The sequence below is a fragment of the Phyllostomus discolor genome, chromosome 8, assembly GCF_004126475.2.
Source record: "Phyllostomus discolor isolate MPI-MPIP mPhyDis1 chromosome 8, mPhyDis1.pri.v3, whole genome shotgun sequence".
Lineage (NCBI taxonomy): Eukaryota > Metazoa > Chordata > Mammalia > Chiroptera > Phyllostomidae > Phyllostomus > Phyllostomus discolor.
Window position 1 is genome coordinate 74,346,355 of NC_040910.2, and position 21,378 is coordinate 74,367,732.

At 36.6% G+C, this 21,378-nt stretch overlaps 1 protein-coding gene across 1 annotated transcript in view; it reads left to right on the forward strand.

The window, feature by feature from the left end:
- Positions 1 to 20,109, forward strand: part of UBE2G1 (ubiquitin conjugating enzyme E2 G1) — a 109,545-nt gene extending 89,436 nt beyond the window's left edge. The window contains exons 4-6 of the mRNA XM_028534147.1: positions 6,028 to 6,206; positions 10,619 to 10,741; positions 17,087 to 20,109. Coding sequence (XP_028389948.1) covers positions 6,028 to 6,206; positions 10,619 to 10,705 — 266 coding nt within the window. The 3' untranslated portion in view covers positions 10,706 to 10,741; positions 17,087 to 20,109. The remainder of the gene's footprint in view (positions 1 to 6,027; positions 6,207 to 10,618; positions 10,742 to 17,086) is intronic.
- Positions 20,110 to 21,378: the final 1,269 nt, after the last annotated feature.

The following is a 21,378-nucleotide window of genomic DNA, read 5'->3' on the forward strand; positions in this document are numbered from 1 at the left end:
ACCTCAACCCTGGCACTCCTCTTTCTCCCAGGAAGACCAGCCAAGAGTATGTTTGCTCTGGAGGTCCCAGGGGAGGATCCTATAGATTTTTCATCAGCCTTACAGGTGTGTTCTTTCAGGGCCATGGTCTGCACTGATTGGTCAGCTCCCGGGCAGGGGCCATTAGTTGATGCTGCTGGTCCTGAGGTTAGCCGTGGCATTGCTTGTCTGGTTATGCTGCTTTTCTGGGCCTGGAGCGTATCTCAGGAAAAGAAATAGAAGTCCGTGGCTCAGGTAGCTCCCAGTTCTTCCCAGTATTCCGTGCTCAGCTGGTAGGCCTTCCTCGGTTCTCAGCACCATCAATTGTGTTGCTGGGATCTCTAGCTAAAGCTGCGTGGTGGTTCTTCTTATGGTTGCAGGGGGGCGGCAGGGGCGGGTGTCCCCCTGTGCCAAAAGTGCACGGTCCTCCTTACATGGCTGCAGCCATGTGCTTCTCTGAGAATATGGTTCTTGAACAGAAATTCGAATATGTAAATACCTGCCTTGAACTTTGTTCTTTAGGCTGTGGGAACTCATTAAAGTTTTATAGGTTTATTGTGACTGTATTTTCTTCTAGAAAGATTGTACTCATGGTGGAAAGTTGGAAGGAGAAGGCTGACGGATATCCAGGAGGTTGATGAGGATTTTTTCAGTGGTTCCAGTAAGGGACAAAGTTTGAACTAAGGGCAGTGACAGGGAGGAAAATTTAGTTATTCTTACTTGTTGACTACCAGATATTGGTGGTAATGGAGAGGTAAGAATTTAGAATAGATGGACCATTTACGAAACAATTGTAGAATCAAAATCACAGTGAAATAACACATTATCTCACTGCAATGGGAAAAAGACAGGTAATAAACAAGTGTTGGGCCCTGGCTGGTGTAGCTCAGAGGACTGAGTGCTGGCCTGCGAACCAAAGGGTTGCTGGTTCCATTCTCAGTCAGGGCACATGCCTGGGATGCAGGCTAGATGCACAGCAGGGGATGCAGGAGAGGCAGCCATGCATTGATGTTTCTCTCCCTCTCTTTCCCCCTCGCTTCTCCCCTCTAAAAATAAATTTTAAAAAAAGAAGAAACTTTTCAAAAAGAAATATTAAAAAAAAACAGGTGTTGTTGAGAATGTAGAGAAATTACAGCTTTCATACACTACTGGCAAGAATGTGAAATGGTGCTGCCACTTTGGAAAATAGTCTGGCACGCTCTCAAAAGGTTAAACATAGTTACCTTATAATCCAGCAATTCCATTCCTAGATAACCAAGAAACTTGAATATGCCCACAAAATTCTTGTATGTGAATGTTCATAGCAGCATTAGACATAGCCAGAGAAGTAGAAACAACCCAAATGATTTTCAGTTTTTGAGTAGAAAAACAAAATGTAATGTCCATATAATGGTATGAGATACTGACACATGCTACAGTGTGGATGACATTGTTAAGCTTATGTAAAGGTGAACAAAGCCAATTACAAAAGATCACATAGTGTGTTAATTCTATTTACATGAAATGTTTAGTATAGGCAAGTCCATAGAGATAGAAAGTACAAGAAAGTACATTAGTGGTTGCCTAGGGCCTGAGGAGTGGGGGAACGTTGGGGAAACATGGGGAGTGATTGCTAATGTGTATAGAGTTTCTTTCTGGGGTGATGAATATGTTCTAAAATTGATTATGGTGATGGTTGTACATACTATGAAGTATTAAATTCTGCACTTAAAATATATGGATTATATCTCAATAAGACTGTGGTAAAAATTACTCTAGGGTAAATGTTAGCTTTGTGTAGCTTAAATGCATTCAATTTTTGATTTGTTGTCTTGAGATACACTCACTATATATCCAGTTAGATAATTAGGTACTAGTCCAAGCAGTGAGCTCAGGGCCTTGGAAGTTATTAGCATCAAGATGACAGGTAATGTGTATAGTGTAGTGTTGTGTTAATTACATTTCAGTAAAGCCAGGGGTGGCCAAGGAAGATGGGTAATGTTGTGATAGAACAAATGAGTTAATTTACCCAAGGAAGAGATGATTATTATGGACAACATCAAAAGTCAGACCAAGGAAAAGGAAAACTAGAAAGTAAGTGAGAGAATAGCTCAGGAACTGAGGAAAAGAAGTGTATCACAGAAACTAAGGGAAGAAAATGTGTCCAGGAAGGTGTCCTCAACAGGGTCAGTTATTTTGGCCCAGAAGGGTTGACTTTAGAAGTACTCAGGAGAATATGTTCTCAGACTACTTTGTGAGAATAGTCATAGCATCCTGATAGGGGGCACAAGCCAGTTTCCAATAAAGAAAAGAGTGTACCCAAATAGTAAATAAACAGAGAAGATGAGAGTAAATTGGACTTTCATTAATTTTACATGCACAACTTTAAGAAATAGATTGCTTGAAGGGTTTGTATGGTTCAGGTAGTTTAGTTTTAAGATGGAAGAAGAGATATGTTTTCTGTTCAGTAATTGATGCCCAGATTATTAGTTAGCTGTTTATGAGGAAATTGATTTAGAAATTTTCTTCACACCAAACAGCAAAATGAGCTAAAACTCTAAGTGGAATAAAAAGTTTCAAGTGATTAAAAAAATAGTAGTGAATATCAGTTGTTTGCTGGGTGTTGGGGATAAGAATTTTCTAGTTTCCAAAGCAATAAATATTGAAGGATTAAAAAGAGGAGTGTATCCCTGGCTGGTGTGGCTTAGTGGATTGAGTGCTGGCCTGCAAACCAAAGGGGCGTAGGTTCAGTTCCCAGTCAGGACATATGCCTGGGTTGTGAGCCAGATCACCAGTAGGGGGCACATGAGAGGCAACCACACATTGATGTTTCTTACCCTCTCTTTCTCTCTCCCTTTCCCTCTCTTTAAAAATAAATTTAAAATCTTTAAAAAAGTGCAAAGAGAAATGGCAACTAAATGCAGTATAGGATTCTTAAATGGATCTTGTGTAAGGTAATAAAGCCAGCTATAAATGACATTATTGAAGCATTGAAATGAAAAAGTAATAGACAAAAATTAAATGGGGAAAATTAAGAAGCAGTTTGGCAAGTAAAAACTAAACACTGAGTACATAAATGAGTAAAGAATAAGAACAGACGTTTCACAGAAGAGGAAATTCATAGTTATTTTTTCACTCCTAACAGTTTTTTTATTCTTTCTTTCCTTTTGATGACTTTTCCTACTTTCCTTGCCTTTCAGTAAATTTTTTAAATTTTATTTTTCAATTACACTTTATATGCAATATTATTTTGTGTTAGTTTCAGGTGTACAGCATGTATAGTTTCTATACATGAAAACTTTTCACCCCCCAAAAGCATTTAGAAAAGTTAAACTAGATTTCACCTATGAAATTTAAAAGTTATCAATAAAGAAAAATCTTCTGGCTGGCATAACTCAGTGGATTGAGTGCGGGCTACGAACCAAAGTCACAGGTTCAATTCCCAGTTGGGGCACATGCCTGGGTTGCAGGCCATGGCCTCCAGCAACTGCACATTGATGTTTCTCTCTCTCTCTCTTTCTCCCTCCTTTCCCTCTCTAAAAATAAATAAATAAAATTTTTTAAAAATCTTAATTTTGAGTGAACAGGCAATGGAAACTGTTAACCTCAGGTATTGCTGATGGCAATATATATTTTTAAATATAATTGGTCAACAGATATTAGACCTAAAAACCTCTCATTCTAAAAAATTTAATTATGTTTAAAATGAAATGTCACAAGGTAAAAATTTGAAGACACTAGATAATGATGATCATTTCTAAAAAAGGAAAATGATCTTAAATCGATTCTCTGATAGAATTCTGTACAAACATTTAATATCATGTTTTCAAATAAAATGAGTTGGACAAAATCCTTATATAATGAGTAAAGAAAGCATCTTAATACTGTATAAGCTTTTTATGTTGAACTTACAATGCTGTTACAAATTTTGTTACTCTTGCCTCTTGATCTACTTATTCCATTTTAGTTAATAGATTTTACTAGGAGGTAGGGGTGGTTAGAGAAGAAGACCCTTAATTATAGAAAAGTTGATTTACAAGACAGTGAAGGCACGAACTTAGTCTGTCACATGCACTGCCTTATCCTCTTACGTTCAGTAGGTGCCTTGCACACACATGCATTCAAGAACTATTTGTCATAGAGCAAGGAATACATATAAACTTTGATTTTGGTTACCCAGAGTTTATAACATCAGGGAAATGTTTAAGTTATGAGATGAAAAATGAGCTTTAAAATTATACCTATCAAAATTCGTGCCCTGACAGGTGTGGTTCAGTGGATTGAGTGCCGACCTGCTGAAAGGTCGTCGTTGGTTTGATTCCCAGTCAGGGCATATGCCTGGGTTTGCTGGCCAGGTCCCTGGTTTGGGGCATGCAGGAGTCAACCAATCCATGTATCTCTCACACACTGGTGTTTCTCCCTCTCTCTCCCTTCCTTCCCTTCTCTCTAAAAAGAAATTAATAATCTAAAAACAAATTGTTCGACTTGAGGTAAAAAGTTAGGATTGAAATATACATAGATATCACCATTGATTATTTATAGGATTTTGAAATTTTGTTGAAAAAAATTTTTACATACATTTTAAAAAAATTTTGTCTCTTCTGATATTTCCACAGTTTCAATATTTCCACAGTTAGTATGCTTTCTTTTGCTGTGGAGAAAATTACACTGTAACAGATTAGTGAGCCCTGACTAGTGTGGCTCATTTGGTTAGGCATTGTCCCTCAAAGTGAAGTGTCACTGGTTCAATTCCCAGTCAGGGCACATGTCTAAGTTATGGGTTTGGTCCCCGATTGCAGGTGCACACAGGAGGCAAGATCGATGTTTCTCATTGATGTTGCTCTCTCTTCTTCTCCCTCCCTTTCCCTCTCTCTAAAACTAAATAAATAAAATCCTTTTTTAAAAAAGACTAGTGGTCCTGGCTGGTGTGGCTTAGTGGATTGAGTGCCAGCCTGCAAACCAAAGGGTTGCCAGTTTGATTCCTGGTGAGGGCACATGCCTGGGTTGTGGGCCATATTCCCAGCAGGGGGCACATGAGAGGCAACCACACATTGTTGTTTCTCTCCTTCTCTTTCTTTCTCCCTTTCCCTCTGTCTAAAAAATAAAATAAATAAAATCTTAAAAGATATAAAACTGATTACTGGTGGAGGCAGGTGCCCTAACCAGGAATCAAACCAGTGACCCTTTGGTTCTCAGGCCAGCACTCAATCTACTGAGCCACACCAGCCAGGGCACATTAGTGAATTTTTGATAGGTTTATTAATTTAAATGAGTTAGTAGAGTTGATGAATTTTCACTGGCAATATGGCATGTTTCTTGTATGAATCTGAGTATGCTCCTTTCCCCGAAAATATAATTTTGCCATTATTTGATTTAAAAAGTACATTATGGTGGTACTTTTTTTTTCCTTAGATAAATCTTTGGACCTTTAACTGTCACTCATTTAAATTAGTAAGTTAGTGGAGAAACTAGGAAATCATTACATGAAAACTCATTTCTGGTGTCTGGATCATATACTTTCTACAAATAAAGAACAGTTCAGTAGTTGCCATTTATTAATTTCATTGTACAGTAAGCCCTCACTTAACATCATCAATAGGTTCTGCACCTTTAAGCTAAATGACAGATAACAAATCCAGTTCTCCTATGGGCGAATTGATTAAAACAAGACTTAATTTCCTATGGCATTTCATCTATGTTATAAAGAAAGAACATTGAACAAAACCTTATTGCTGTATTTACTACATGTAAATGCTAGGCAACATCTACATGCTAGGTATCTTGAAGTTTTGCCCAATTAAAAAAGATAGCTTACATTTCTATTGGATTAGTCAGATGGATCCTATTTGGTAAAATCTGTGTCCTTACTAGAAGGTTAACAGGTTCTGTTTTGGAAATTAACTTCTGTTTATATTCATTGTTTTATACAGGTACTGTGGGAATGAGGACCACATCGATAATAGATGTCTTATGTATAACCAAAGTATTTCAAATATTTTAAACAGAGCTGTTTTTTTTCTAATTTTGCAGTTGATAAAAATGGTGATGTATGCATTTCTATTCTTCATGAGCCTGGTGAAGATAAATATGGCTATGAAAAACCAGAGGAGCGCTGGCTCCCCATTCACACCGTGGAAACCATCATGATTAGTGTTATTTCTATGCTGGCAGACCCTAATGGAGACTCACCTGCTAATGTTGATGCTGCGGTAAGGGTCACGTGCATATCTTTCCTCCCCTTAAAACTCAGTGAGAAGTATTGTATCTTTGTATGTCTGTCTGTGTGTGTCTACATATCTATTTGTATCCATTTATTTTTCTTCCACATCTATACTATACAAAAATAAGTTACAGAGACAACTAAGCATCATCCTAAATACTTGAATATGCATCTTTTAAGAATAAGGACAACATCTGACATGTCACACCTAAGAAAATGATACCAAGTCCATATTATTACTCCCAAGTTTTGATTTTTAAAACTTTCAGATCTATAAAAAAGTTTCATTAGTTAAATAAAAATTCTTATATCCTTCACCTAGATTCACTAATTTCAGAGATTTTACTTTCTTGTTCTTTTTGCCAAACTGTTTGAGAATGATTTACAGATATCCTAACTCTTCATATTTGAATACTTCAGCATATATCTCCAAAGAACATATATGCATAATACAAGTCTGTCATTGATGTAGTACTATTATTACTGAATATACATATGTAGCCCATACTCAAATTTCTCCATTATTGTCCTTTATTGCTGCCTTTTTTGGTTAGTATTGAAACTCCAGACTCTCAGAACCCACATTGTATTTTATATTCATATTATATTTTGTTTTATTAGTCTTCTTCTGTAGTCTTAGTTCATTAGCCTTCTATCTTCTTTGAAGAACCTTTTTTTCCCCTCATTCTTGGAACTTTTCTTAGCGTATATGAAATGAAAGCAAGATAATTAAATTCATGTTTTTTTCTTGGGTTACTTCAAACCTATATAAAAAATTGGGTGAGATCTTATATGTAGAAAAACACTACATAGATAACCCCTATTCATATCTATGGCTTTGAAGTTTTACATTTAGTAATCAGACGGAAGTAAAAACTGGTAGAACACTATTCTAATTTTCTATTCAGTCAAGTGTAAGTTCAAACTATGTAAGAGGCAGTAAGAGAGAGAGGTAAAAGCCACTTTGAAAAATCCTGTAGAAGCATTTTGAGAGAGAAGTGATTACTGTTTCATCCTCAACTATCTGCTCTTTTTAATAAGATTGGAATTGACAAGTTGAGTTTCAGTCTTCAAGAAAGAGAAATTAAGAACAAATAAATACTTGACTGTGTGAATGGGGAAAAATTACTACCTCTTTGAAACAGCTGAGTCCTGAAATAACAGAACCTACTGGAAAAGTAGTCATTTTCTTGATGCTAAACATTTTCATAAGGGTGGAAATAGGCCTCAATATAAAGCTGAAGTAAGTGGTGGTGGGTGGGTGGTGGGTAGGGCAGGAGAGAGTAATGGGAGAGAGTAAATGGGGACAACTGTAATTGAACAATAAAAATATATACAAAAATAAAGCTGAAGTGTGCAAACTTGACTTCACAGACTGTGCAAAATCTATCCCATTTCTTTTTCTCAAAACACACTGCTGCTTTTTCTGATTTAACCAGTTAGCTGTTTCATATTTAAACTATAGGTTTCTTGTAAACAGTTATGTTTACCTTTCTTACTTGCTTTCTTTGTCTTGCATTGCATACCTTTTATCATATTTTCATATATTTTTAGTTTGTTTTTCTAACTCTTAATCAGTGAATATGTATTCCAGGAAACTCATTTTTCTTGGAGATCTCTCTCCTAGACCCCTCCAGTTTTTGGCTCCAAATTAAATTGATTCAATCTGTTGCTTGGCTGCTTTCCTTGAATTTTCCTTTCTCCTCTGCTGTTCTTCTGTATAGAATCATTTGTTTCCTGGACCCACAACCACCACCACCCCTTTTTTGGGGGGCGGGGACTTCTTTCTTTTGCTCTTCTTCCTCCAGAGTAATGTTTTAGAAAGGGTATCTGGAAATTAAGTCCTTACATGTCTCAAAGTATTTTTATCCTGACCTTACACACTTTGTTTACAGAATCCTAGGGGAGAAAATAAAATTTCTACAGACTTTCTCTTTAGTATTTGTTGTTAACTGATGAGAAAGTTGATGCTAGGTTGATTCTTCTCCATTTGTAGGTCTCCCTCCCTTCCTTCCTTCCTTCCTTCCTTCCTCCCTCCCTCCCTCCCTCCCCTCCTTCCACCCTCCCCTCCCTTTTCTGGATTTTTGGTCTTTTGAAATTTCATATTATTATGTAAAAATTTTCCATTTCTCTAATTGATGTAACTTTGAAGACTTCAGCTATGGTGAATTTTCCTTTATCGTCATTTTGAGGATTTTTTTCATGTTTGACATTCTGTACTTTTTTAAACTTGTAGCTGTAACCAAAATTGATCCCTTGTATTTTTTTCTATCTAGAATAGTGCCAATTTTGAATTTTCTGTCGAATCCTCATTTTCACTTTTAAATGCTTCATCTTTTCTTCATGAATTCCTTTTTCTTAAGATCTTATCATTCTAAAGAATTTAGTAGTGTTCTTGGGAATTCTAATCAGATTTTTAAAAGTTAAATTCTGAAGTCTCTTCCTCTGAGGTCAGTTTTTCTTTTATATTTTGAAGACTAGTTCATAACACTGTAGGACTTCTACATAACTCTTCATGATTAAGAAATGAGGGTTTAGGAAAGCCAATTGGAGCTGTATGTGTGTGTGTGTGTGTGTGTGTGTGTGTGCGCGCGCACGCACACGCAGAATTTTTTCACTGAAGAGAGTGTGGGTAGCAAGCCAGACAGTAAACTAAGAGAAGGGGTATCATTTAAGTGCCAAAATTAAGTTATTACTTTGAGTACCAATACTCATACTAGCAGATCTAATTCTTTATAATTTATATAAATGTAAATTTATATAAATATGCTGTATTCATTAGTACAGTATATTTATATAAAGTCTGTATATCATTATTATTTTAAGAAGATACTAGAATTTTGGTTATAGGTAGGAGGAAAATACAGACTTTTTATTTCTTTATTTTCAGCTGTACTTCTTACTAACTCTTCTCAGGTTTGCCATTTTCGAACTTGAGCTTCTTTAGAGTTCTTTTTACTAGCTTCTTTCCCTCCTTTGTTCTGGTTCCATTGAGCCTATTCTAAGGCTCTCACTTTTTCTTCTCTGCTGCATGTTTCATTACTCTTCTATCTTCTCGTCATTATACCTTTAGAAACAAAATCCCATGAGATCATTTTAATAGGGTCTCAGGAGAGCAAAAAGATACACATGTGTTTTTTGCCCTATTCATAGGTTCCCTATTTATATAAAACGCAGATGATAATATCACCTCTCTGGTAATGGCATAGTGAATTCAACAAACAATGGTTATATTAGCTAGTTCCTGCTTTGGAAAGATCATCTACCAGTCTGTCCTTTACTGGACAAGTCATCCTTGCCCAGTCTCGTCTCAGTTACCAGAGAATGTCAGTCATATTGTATAGTCTCTCTAAACCCCTTGCTACCCCTCTGCCATTGACTGGAGTCCCTTTTACTTCTTCCCTACATTATTGTAATAGCTCACCTTTCTATCTGATCTCCCTGCTCTCAGTCTTAATCCTCTCCGCTAAGTGGTATTTTCAAGTTATTTCTTTTCCTTAAGATTGACTTTCCCTCTTTGCCTAGAAATGCTGTCTTCTTCCTTTTACTTAAAATAATGAGGTAACTACAGACTTTATAACATTTTATCCATAAATTCTTCAGAATACACCTCAGTCTCTGTACATGTTAGCGTTATAGTTTGTCTCATAATTTATATTGGATTTCTGTGGTACCTTCCTTGCTTGCAGCGCAAAAATTAATTTTTCTAATGTTTTCCTCCGTAAGAGCAAAGATTGGAGATTTCTATGGTTTTTGCTTTCTGTAAATGGATATACTAAAGGCTGGGCATTTTTATGGGAATTTCCAACTATTCACCTGGTAGATAAAAATTGGCTGTGCTCAAGTGTGAAACTATGCCAGTGCTGCTTTGTGTTCTATTTTTTCGTGCCAAGCAGCAAGTAATAGTGGTACCGTGTTGTCCCCCCCTGCATTCACGTACACACATAGAAGTATGATACTTCTCATACTGTTGTAGATGATGCTGAGTGCTCAGTATCATCTCCATTTGATGCACTCCGTCTGTCTACTTATACAAGAGGCACTTTTATATTTAGATCTTTTTTGTTTTCTGGTCACTTCCATCAGGGAGATTTGGTAATCCTTCAGATAGCCTGAGTATCTTATTTGTAAGTTGTACCTTTATTTTCAGTATAATTAAAACTGTTAATGTTCTTCATGATTTTTTCCCTTTTTAAAGAGAATTTTGCCTGTAAAGGTGATTTGCTTGGAGGATTTCTGCTCCAGTATCCCAGCAGTGCCTTGCAAAAGTGATTTTTTGACTACTTTTCCACCATGTCAGCTTAACATATTGCCAAAGCATTATATCAAAAGTAAACTTAACATTTGAAATTATAAGAGAAGTTTGTATAAAACCAGTTGATACCACTTCTGTACCTACAGAAAGAATGGAGGGAAGACAGAAATGGAGAATTCAAAAGGAAAGTTGCCCGCTGTGTAAGAAAAAGCCAAGAGACTGCTTTTGAGTGACATTTATTCAACAGCTGTAACTTCACTTTTTTCAGGGTAAGTTCATTTTAAAAATCATACTATTATTTTGCCTTTATAAGTGTCATATGTTTTGGGAAATTATGTGATACAGTTACTTGATTGCTTTTTCATTGGTTTCATATTTTACTGGTGGTATCCAGATCGCTGTTTCTCAGTGAAAACAGTGTAATTTATTTGCTTTTCCTTTCAGTAGACCCAGCTGTTTTTAACTAGATATACCAAAGCATTTAGTGTGGTAGCAGTCTTTTTTCAGAAACCAGAGGAATCAAAGATAGAAAGCACCCATCTGATTTAGAAGGGAACATGGTGTAGGTGAATTGAACAAATGTGTGACATCTACATTTGGTTTCTTTCTCTCTCTCTCTCTCTCTCTCTCTCTCTTTTTTTTAGCAAAAAAAAAAAAAGTATGTATAGAAGGTAGCATCTAAGAAATCACAATTCATAGTACATTCCTGGAATGTACCTGCTACCTAGTTTAAGAATTAGAACTTTACCATTATTTCTTATATCCCCAATATTCCTGTCCTTAACCCTATCCTTTTCTTATATTCCCAATTCTGTTGTTTATCATTGCTTTTCTTCGCTTTATCAAGTTTGTATTCCTAAGCAATGTATTGCATGATTTGAACTATATATGGAATTATATATGTATATAACATATGCATTTTGTGGCTTATTTTTCAACATATTACTGAAATTGGTCTATGTTATATACAACTATATTTCATCTATTTTCACTGTTATGTGGTTTATTTTTTTAGATAAATTACCTCTCTTGATTCTTACTGCAGTTACTTTCCAATTTAGGGTGCTTTTTTCCCTAGTTTTGTTGTTACAGAAAAATGTGTCTATTCTTGTTTTCTTTTTTTTTTTTTTTAAGATTTTATTTATTTTTAGAGAGGGAAGGGAGGGAGAAAGAGAGAGAGAGAAACATCAATGTGTGGTTGCTGGGGGTTATAGCCTGCAACCCAAGCATGTACCCTGGCTGGGAATCGAACCTGCGACACTTTGGTTCGCAGCCCGCGCTATTCTTGTTTTCTTGCTGCACATGTATCAGTAAATACTATAAGAGTTTATCTAGGGTATCTACCTAGGGGTGGAATTGTTAAGGGTATATGCACATCATTTTGACTAGATAATGCCAAATTGCTTTCTAAAATATTTCATCTATTTATACTCCTATTGACAAGGGTAAGAATTCCACTTGCTCCATATCCTCTCCATCATTTGTTATTTTTTTTTTAAGATTTTATTTATCCATTTTTAGAGAGGGAAGGGAGGGAGAAAGAGAGAGAGAGAAAGAAACATCAATGTGCAGTTGCTGGGGGCCATGGCCTACAACCCAGGCATGTGCCCTGACTGGGAATCGAACCTGCGATGCTTTGGTTCCCAGCCCGTGCTCAATCCACTCAGCTACACCAGCCAGGGCTGTTATTATCAGACTTATGCAAAACTTTAAATTTGGAATGTGTAAAACAATACATCATTATGACTCAGTGTGGTTGCCCGAATTACCGATGCAGTTGCATGTTGTTTCCTGTGTCTGTCCATTGATGTTTCCTTTGTGAAATACCTGTTCTTATCTTTGGACTCTTTCTCTGTTAGGTTACTGATTTGTATTCTTGTCAGTTCAGTTTTCTTCATAGTATCTTTGGATGAACAGAGGTTCTTAATTTTAATGCAGCTGAATTTATTACTTTCCTGTGTGGATTTTACTTTTTGTGTCTTAGTTTCTTCCCTGCCATCAGAATGCTACTATTATATGTTATTCCCTCCCTCCCTTCCTTCCTTTTCAGAAAGAGGGGGAGAGAGGGAAAGAAACATTGATGTGTGAGAGAAACATCAGTTGGTTACCTTTTGCACACCCTCAACTAGATACCTGACCTGCAACCCAGGCATATGCCCTGACTGGGAATCAAACCAGTGACCTTTCTGTTCACAGGCTGGTGCTCAATCCACTGAGGCACACCAGCCAAGGCTTATATGTTGTTTTCTAAAAGTTTTGTACTTTTGCCTTTCATATATGTGTTGAGTCCACTGAAATTGATTGGTGTATAGTGTAAGGTTCATCTTACCCCTCCCACCCCACCCCCCAACATGCACAACTGTTGACTACATCATTTACTGATAAGTCTGTCCTTTCAGTACTGATACACAGTGTTGGCTATGTTACAAATTATAGTTACATTTCTATGTATGTGTTGTCCTGTTTCTGACCTTTCTGTGTTGCATCAGTTGGCTTGTCTGTCCCTGAACTAGTATCACTCTATCTTAATTTTTATGATTAAATGTACCAAACACATAGGTGGAAATCAGAAATAAGGCTAAAGTCTGTTTTTCTGTTTTCATGTTTGATGTCTCAAATTTCTGAAAAGACTCAGATCTACTTTTAAATCTCCTTATAATAACCTAAATTTTGAAAATTAACTTTACTTCTTTCTGTTACCACCACATATAACAATAACCTTATAGTCTTCAAATTATTTTTGTTTTTATCATGTTTATATCCTTTTTATTTTTGCTAATTATTTTGTTCTTATTTTAGTATCATTACATCTGCTACCTCCCTCACATCCAGTCAGTGGTCTATTTCTTTTCCCTTTTTTGACTCTTGCTTTCTACCACCTTAGATTAAGTTCTGTTACTAGACTTGAACTTAGTCTGCTGATATTGAACTTCCTTTGCGATTGCCTGCACTTTTTTCTGGCAGTTTGTTCTGGATACAACTGCCATGTTAGTCTTCACAAAACGCAGCTCATTGCATTTGTTGGTTAATGGGTAAGGCAGTATCTTAGGAACAACAGACACACTCAGGGCGAGTTTTTCTCACCCGCACCACTATCCAGTCAGAGCAGGGCTTGGCGACAACAGAGAATTGACAAGGAACAAAATACCATATTGAAGCCTAAGTTTATGTGTGAGTTTACCTTACATGAACAGCATTTTATAAATTCAGCAAATAACCAAGAATTTTATTATACTTGATAGTATATTGTTAATTAAATAAGTTCAAATGATGTATCATAAAAAAATTTACATTTTGATATTTTGCTAGCTCAGTAACATACATAGTACACATTCCATACAATTTCTTTAACAGTCTTTTGATATTTTGCTAGTTCAATAATATACATATCTGCTTCCCTTTTTAACAGTTTTGCATATTACTAAGAATCAATATTTGTATCTTGAAATGAGAGGTAACAGGAAGAACAGGTGACACTGAGCTCATTTCAGTTCTTGCCAGTGAATAGTTGTTAATAGCTTACTGTTTGCAAAGGCACGATAGAGTTCTATAGATACATTATCCCTATCAGTTAAAAAGCTGTTAATTGAGCCAGTTACATGAGTCATGACAAAAAAGTAAGGTTAAACCACATTAAGAGCTTTAGTGGGAATAGAAGCAGAGCATGGTTTTGACAAGTCATCACATGTCTGGATACTGAATGGTTAGGATGTTTGGGACAGAGGGTAGACGTAGAGTTGCTGGTGAGATTGGAAGTCTCCAGAGTAGAGATAGAAATTCACTGAATGTAGAGAGCTGTACTTACCAGGGTCAAGGACATCTTGTACAGTTTTCACAGTGAGGGCACAGAAGGAGGAAACAAATACAGAAACGTGGGCTGGTTGGCCACAAGGAAAGTGAGGCATTACAAATCTCGGAAAGGAAGTGGATGTGGATGGTCACCAATGCCACGGCATAAGAAAAAGACTGCCATAAAAATCAGTTTGGGGAAGCCCTGGCTGGTATGGCTTAGTGAATTAAATGCTGGGCTGAGAACCAAAGGTTCACTGGTTCAGTTACCAGTTAAGGCACATGCCTGGGTTGCAGGCCAGGTCCCTAGTAGGGAGTGTGTAGGAGGCAACCACATATTATTGTTTTCTCTTCCTCTCTTTCTCGCTCCCTTTCTCTCTCTCTAAAAATAAATAAATAAAAAATAAAAACATATATACATAAAAATATAAGTACAAATACATAAATCAGTTTAGGGAAAAAGCCAGTGGCTTGGTGATGTGGGGAGAGTTGTTTTCTAGTAATACGCTAAGTGGCAGGTTAGGATGAATTAGTACTTTTGGAAACAGCTGCGTGAAAGCTGTTTCACTCTGGACTGCTCTCACTTAAGAATAGTTGAATTATTTGAACACTCCTGAGTGAGTAGAATGTTTATTATTGTCTGTGATATCAAAAAGTGGTTTTTATTTGAAAGCATATTTGTCTGCTTTGTATTTTTTAGGGCATTTTTAAAAGATTAAGTTGGATAGCCACATAGAAAATGAATGATTTGCCCTGGCTGGTGTGGCTTAGGGGGTTGAGTTCCAGCCTGCGAACTGAAAGGTTGCTGGTTTGTTTCCTAGTCAGGGCACATGCCTGGGTTGTGGGCCCAGTTGGGGGCATGCAAGAGGTAACTGATCAATGTTTCTCTTGCACATTGGTGTTTCTCTCCCCCCCTCCCTTCCCCACTCTCTAAAAAACAAATTAAAAACAAATCTTAAATGATTTGTTTTTAATTTTAGAGATAAATGGAATAAGACACGTTCTGTCAAGGTAAGTCCTCTCTAGATTTATAGGTTAAAGTCAGGAATAATTAAGAGAAGTTTGGAAACAAAATGCAGATACTTATATTATTGCATAAGGACATAAAACTGATAAAATCTCAATATAAAAAGGGTGTGATTTTAACAACAGGTAGATTTATTTAGGTTAGAAATGGGATATGCTTACACAAATGTGAATGTCTCTTATGCAAGTAATTTGTTTTCACATCAATCTTTCTAGAGAAAAGAACGACAGACTTGCTTTTTCTGTGCTGAGGCTTTTTCTCTGTTGAGAATGCATTTTATTCAGAGGGAGGAAATAGATTTTTCTCTTCCTGCTGATGGAAGCGAATGCTGTTTAAACTGGGTCCTCAGTATTTAAAGGCTGGATTGCCTGATTTCAGGTAATGACTTTCATCAGTTACTTCTCTGGAGTATTTTTCTTTAAAAACCTCACACAGAAACAGTTTTTGATCGATTCTTTTTGTGGCCCTGAAATGTCGCAGGGAAATGATTACTCAGTACCCAAACTCTGTACCCAGTTCTGTTTGAGCCCTGAGAGATTAATTGGCCAGGGACTAATTTGAGTATGATACAGTCTTTGGGAAAACATTCAAATAACATTACCTAAAGGATGCACTACTATTCTATAACAATGTCTCTTGAGTTCATTCAGTATGTGTCATATGTCTTTAGATTTTCTAATTAAAAATGTGTACACATATGTATATATGTGTGCAAATGGTAGAAATTGATTCTGGTAAAGATGACACATTTCATATTTGGTGCATTCATTGCTTTGCTAGGGACCATTCACATTGATTGATAAACCCCTATGGAAAGAAATTTAGCAATAGTTCTTTCTGCTCAGGAGCCAGGCACATGTAGGGCCACAGGGAGGCCCACAGTTCTCTTTCTACCACAACAGAGCTTTGATAGGGTTGCATTTGGGTGATTGTAAGATTGATAACTTCATTCGGGTCTGTAAATGGCATACTGAACTTTTCACATGTGTAGTGTGAGTTAAATATTTCCATAACTCTAAGTACATTTGACTTCTTCGTTAGGAGTTTAAAACTCTTAAATTCCCAGTCATCTTCTATTCAAGTTCTTTGTGCCTAACACTGTGCTTGGCACACAGTACAGGCTCCTGAGTTTGTGGAACATTTGATTTGCTGTACCTGGTAATTTTAGTAGGAGTTCTCCTGCCTGTTCCCTTCCCTTGCTCCTCCTACATGTTCAAAGCACATGTTAATATAATAAAGGCTCTTGAAGTCCAGTCATTAAATGACACTAGTGTTTTCCTAACTTTTTGAGCAGGAAGCTTTACCATTTATTAGCTATGTGACCTTGTCTTACTTTTCTCTGTAAAATAGGGCAAAATTTTTTCCTATGGTGATTATGAGAATGACATGAGACAAGTTTATAAAGTACTGCACACACTGCTTGTGCCACAATAAGCACTAGATAATATTGTAGTTGTTTTTACTTAGATGTAGTTATTGACTTCTATAGGCTGGTAGAGGACATGAGACCAGCAGACACAAAACAGTAGAAAACTATAATTGGGACAAGGGGTCAGTTGTGGGAGGCTTCACGGAGAAAATGTGTTTGGACTGAACTTAGAGAATTGGATAAAATTGATCAAGTTGAGAAGTGTGACAGTCTTAAATTGTTTCTCAGTATCCTTAAATATGGCACAGAAGTGAGTTTAAAATGAAAATGAGAATTTGTTTTTAAAAAACAGCATATGAATAAAAATTTATAATCAGTTACTTTGTGATTTATAAATTTATTATATAATGCTGTTTTGTTTTGTTGTAGGTCTCCAATTGAGAAACATGGCACTGTTTTTCCTGCACTCTACCCACCTATTGCTGGACTTCTGTTGTAACAAGTTGGCAAACACTGGCTGGAACTGGGCTGCAATAAAACATGCCAGTATCGATGCTGACAAGAGCCTAACAAGTGCCAACTTACAGATGATTACGCATTTTGAATTCTAATGAACTGTTTTAACCTTCAGGAAGAATTGTAAAGACCTGTACATAGCACAACATGATCCGGATAATATATATACTGTTCATGTACATCCACAAATACACCTTGTACCAAATAATGCTTTCTTGTAGTAGAATAAGAATCGTGTAAATTCTAAAAGATTTTAGCAAGTTTTCTTCCCCTACTCATTGTTTCTTATGTTTTAAAAGACTCTTTAAAGCATGTCAGATGAAAAGCAATTAGGATTAAAAGTTTCCATTTAATTTCCTTTAAACCATTGAGGCTTCATTAAACTTTTCATTTACTAAACTTTTGTATCTTCTTTGTTTTGACACAGTTCCCTTTGTGTTTATCTTTATCTCTTCTATATGCCAGAAAGTTTTCAAATCATTTAGGTCAAATACTGAAATACTTAATAAACAGCTACTTGACTTTTAATGATGACTTCAGAGGAGTGGTCATCACTAGGTGCTCGGTCTTTTTTGTATTCCAGTTGCACCCATCACTTGGATCAGATGTAGCAATAACATATTTTGGCTGTTGAGAGCTCTTGAACCGTCATTATTCCCAAGGACTATAAAAAGAGTTGGTTCTGAATTCACTTACTGAAATTTACCCCAAATTATACAAAATTCTGATTTGGTTTTATTTTTACCTTCCAGTTATCAAATGTTAAGGTTCGATGAATAAAGCATGCACTACTACAGGCTTCATACTTAACTTCTGGGTTTGCTATGAAAAATGCTATTTTGCCTCATACCCTTCTCCTTGCCCTTCATATTTCTTTGCCTCTATTCTTCTATACTGCAGATTTTTCTCACTTATTGTACAAAGAAATTGCGATGTATATTTTCATGTAATTTGATTTTGGAATTCTGTCACCTTATGTAGTGAGTTCTTCCAAAATATAATTTTTTTTCCAATAATTGTCAAGTTGTTGGCTTTTATTATATTGAATGAAGGGTATAATACTGAATATCAGAGAAGTTCAGTTTAGAAAAATCTCAGGTTGATTATGCAAACAGACTTATGCAAACAGACTTAATACTTGAAAATCACATGACCATGGCAGTATATATATTTCTCTGTCTAGATTCTTACGTGAATCTCAAAGCATTACAGAGGTGTAAATGCTTTGTTAACTTGACATACAGATTCTGTCACTTACATAGTGCACTTGGATTTTTTAACATTTGAACATAAATATATTTTATAATTTTTCTCATTCAGGAAGTGGTAAAATAAACGTGCAGTGTTAAAGGCAGGTCCAGATTCTTCTCTGTTTGGTGTAAGGTTGGGGTTGGGAAGTAGTCTTGGCATATAAGGGCTAGAAGGTGATACAGTACCAGGTGGGACATGGCGTTTAATTGTGAGAATCACTGAGAAGTGGTGCATTTTTGCTCTGGGTGGTTTGGAGAAACACTTTGGCAGAACAGTGAAAGCGTTCCTGCAAGCAGCCTAGTCCTCTACAAATTGTTCATGTTCTTTTTTAAGCATAAGTGAAATGGTTAAGAATGTAGTCACCACAGAGTGATTTTTCTAAATTCCAGGCTGTTCTTGACTCTGAAGCATATAAAAACCTATAAATGTGTAATAACTGAAAGTGAATATGTTTATATTATTTATTGAGGCCTAATTTTTTTAAAGAACTTTCTGGCTTCTTTTCCCCACAAAGACTAAGAAACTGTTGCCCTAAAGCACCAGTATCGTATACCTCCCTGGGACTTTGAACACAAGTTCTTTATTCTTAAATCAGAAATTGTTCACACAGTGGAGGTTGTGACAAAATAGAGTCTGAATTTTGCTCTCCTGATGCTAAGATTCTGCAAGCTATCTGTTGAGTTAAAACCTGGCAATTTGACTCTTCAGGGAGTAGCAAATGACCTAGTAACTCAGGGACAACTATTCTTGAACTTTTAAATGCCACTTTAATGCAGTTACTTTGGTATAACCATATGTGTTTAGGGCTTAGATCTAGGGGAGTATAAGGGGGAGCCAGGAATGAGTGTATCTCCCTTCACACTCCTTTCCACCTGGTGCCCTGACCTACTACATAAGGAAATGGACCTTCTTGATGGTTGTTTTGACTTATTTTCTTCTGTCAAAGGTGTCATCTGTGCCTTTCCAAGAGTTCATCTGACAGTGTGAATTTAAATGCCTCTATATTTGTTATTAAATCACACTTGGGTGACACTGATGCAGGTGGCTGTTGTCCCACCAGTGCCTCTCCATTAGTGTGAGGTGAGTCCTTTTTGCTTTGGGAAAAGGACTTCTCTCCCTAACCTTGTGCCAACTATTGACATCTACATAGTCTTATGGATTATAGAACTGTTGACTGCTTCCTAAATTTATTCCAAGTTCTTGTAAAGGTTTATAGGTTTCAGTCTGTGCTCATAATGGGGTGGATGGTCTGAGTGGCTTTTGGCCTCTTTGTGAGTTTAAAATCTATGAGGTTGGTTTTCTTGTCATTATAAGGTAATATCTTTGTGAGGTTATTCCACTGACTCTGTGATCACTTGGGTGTCAGTATTTTTTTGGTGGCCTTCATTCTTGGTTGTGAAGTTTTATATGCTCACTCACCCTCTACAAATCAGCCCATTTTGGGTTGTGGTGCCTGTGTATTTTTGCCCATCTGGTCTCCAGTTGGTGGAATTACCTTTTTTGTCTGCCACTTCTCAGCATCTTTGAAATTTGACATGATGTTGCTTCATTCCAGTTTTTAGATCTGTAATTTGTTGATTGTACTTAACTATGTGAGTTCTGTTGTGATGTTTACTGTATTGTAAAGCACCTCGATCATGTGATGGGGGCTCTATAAATCAATAAATGATGACTTAGAGGCTGTATTATGAGCTATTTTGGTTTTAGGGTGCAGGTCTCAAAAGTGAGTTGTGGGATTCTTTTTATTGGCACATGATACCAAAAGGTCCACAAGGGAACCTTGATAATTTTAAAAACTTCATTTAAAGAAGAAACCAGAGGGCGGGGAGTTGACTTCTAACCTGATATAATAGTCTTACATTTTCTAGTACAGGGCCAAGCACCTGTCTTCACTCAGAGTTTTCTGTGATGCTGATTTAGAATGTAAATAAAATGAGTACATATTAGAGCATTATTTAAAATTTTGTCTTTGGCCTAACTGGCTCTACTATAAAGATAAGCAAAGGGTGAAGAGCTTAGACTCATGTGAACTGAAAGAGACCACAGGTACTATCTCAGTCACCACTTACCCTCCTTTAAACAGACGGGCACACTTGGCCAAAACCTGCCCAGGACCACCTAGTAAGTCAGTGGCAAAAGAGGCAACAAGACTTGAGTATTTTTCCTTTTTTTTAAAACTGGGATGTCACTGCCCTGGCTGATGTGGCTCAGTGGTTTGAGTGCTGGCCTGCGAACCAAAAGGTCACCAGTTCGATTCTCAGTTGGGGCACATGCCTGGGTTGTGGGCCAGTTCCCCAGTTGAGGGTGTGTGGGAGGCAGCCAATTGATGTGTCTCTCGCACATCAATGTTTCTCTCTCTGTTTTGGCCTCCCTTCCCCCCTAAAACTAAATAAAATCTATATATTAAAAAAAAAGATGTCACAAGCTTCTTGCCCTGCATTCTTATATATATAGGTCATATGGATATACAGTGTTAGGTATTGAAAGCTCATTTGTCTTGATACAAGCTGCCAGTGGTCATTAAGGCCTCTTTCTTACAAACTGAGAAAAGAACATGAACTTAATTAAAAACAAGAAAATCCTTGAGAGCAGTTCAGGAGGATTGGGAGTCATATTCAAAGTTTAGTTTCCCTGGTAAATATATTGAAATAAAAGGAGAATATGGATGATGTTTCTGAACTTTATCAGTTTTATGCATAACCATCTATTCAATGTACTTAGCAAAAAAATTTTCCCTGCAAGCTGTTTCAAATGCAGAAGAGGTTTTGAGTGTGTCTGCTGTGTGCAAGGTGCTAATTAGGCTTTGAGAAAGACCAGTTGATTTTCTCCCCTCCTCCTCCAATAGAGATAGGGCTGTTACCACCTTATTACATTAAAATTTATCATTTTCTGGAGGACTGCAAACCTCAACAGGATTTAGTTTGCAGAGCAAGTTAATTCCAGGATAAGGTATT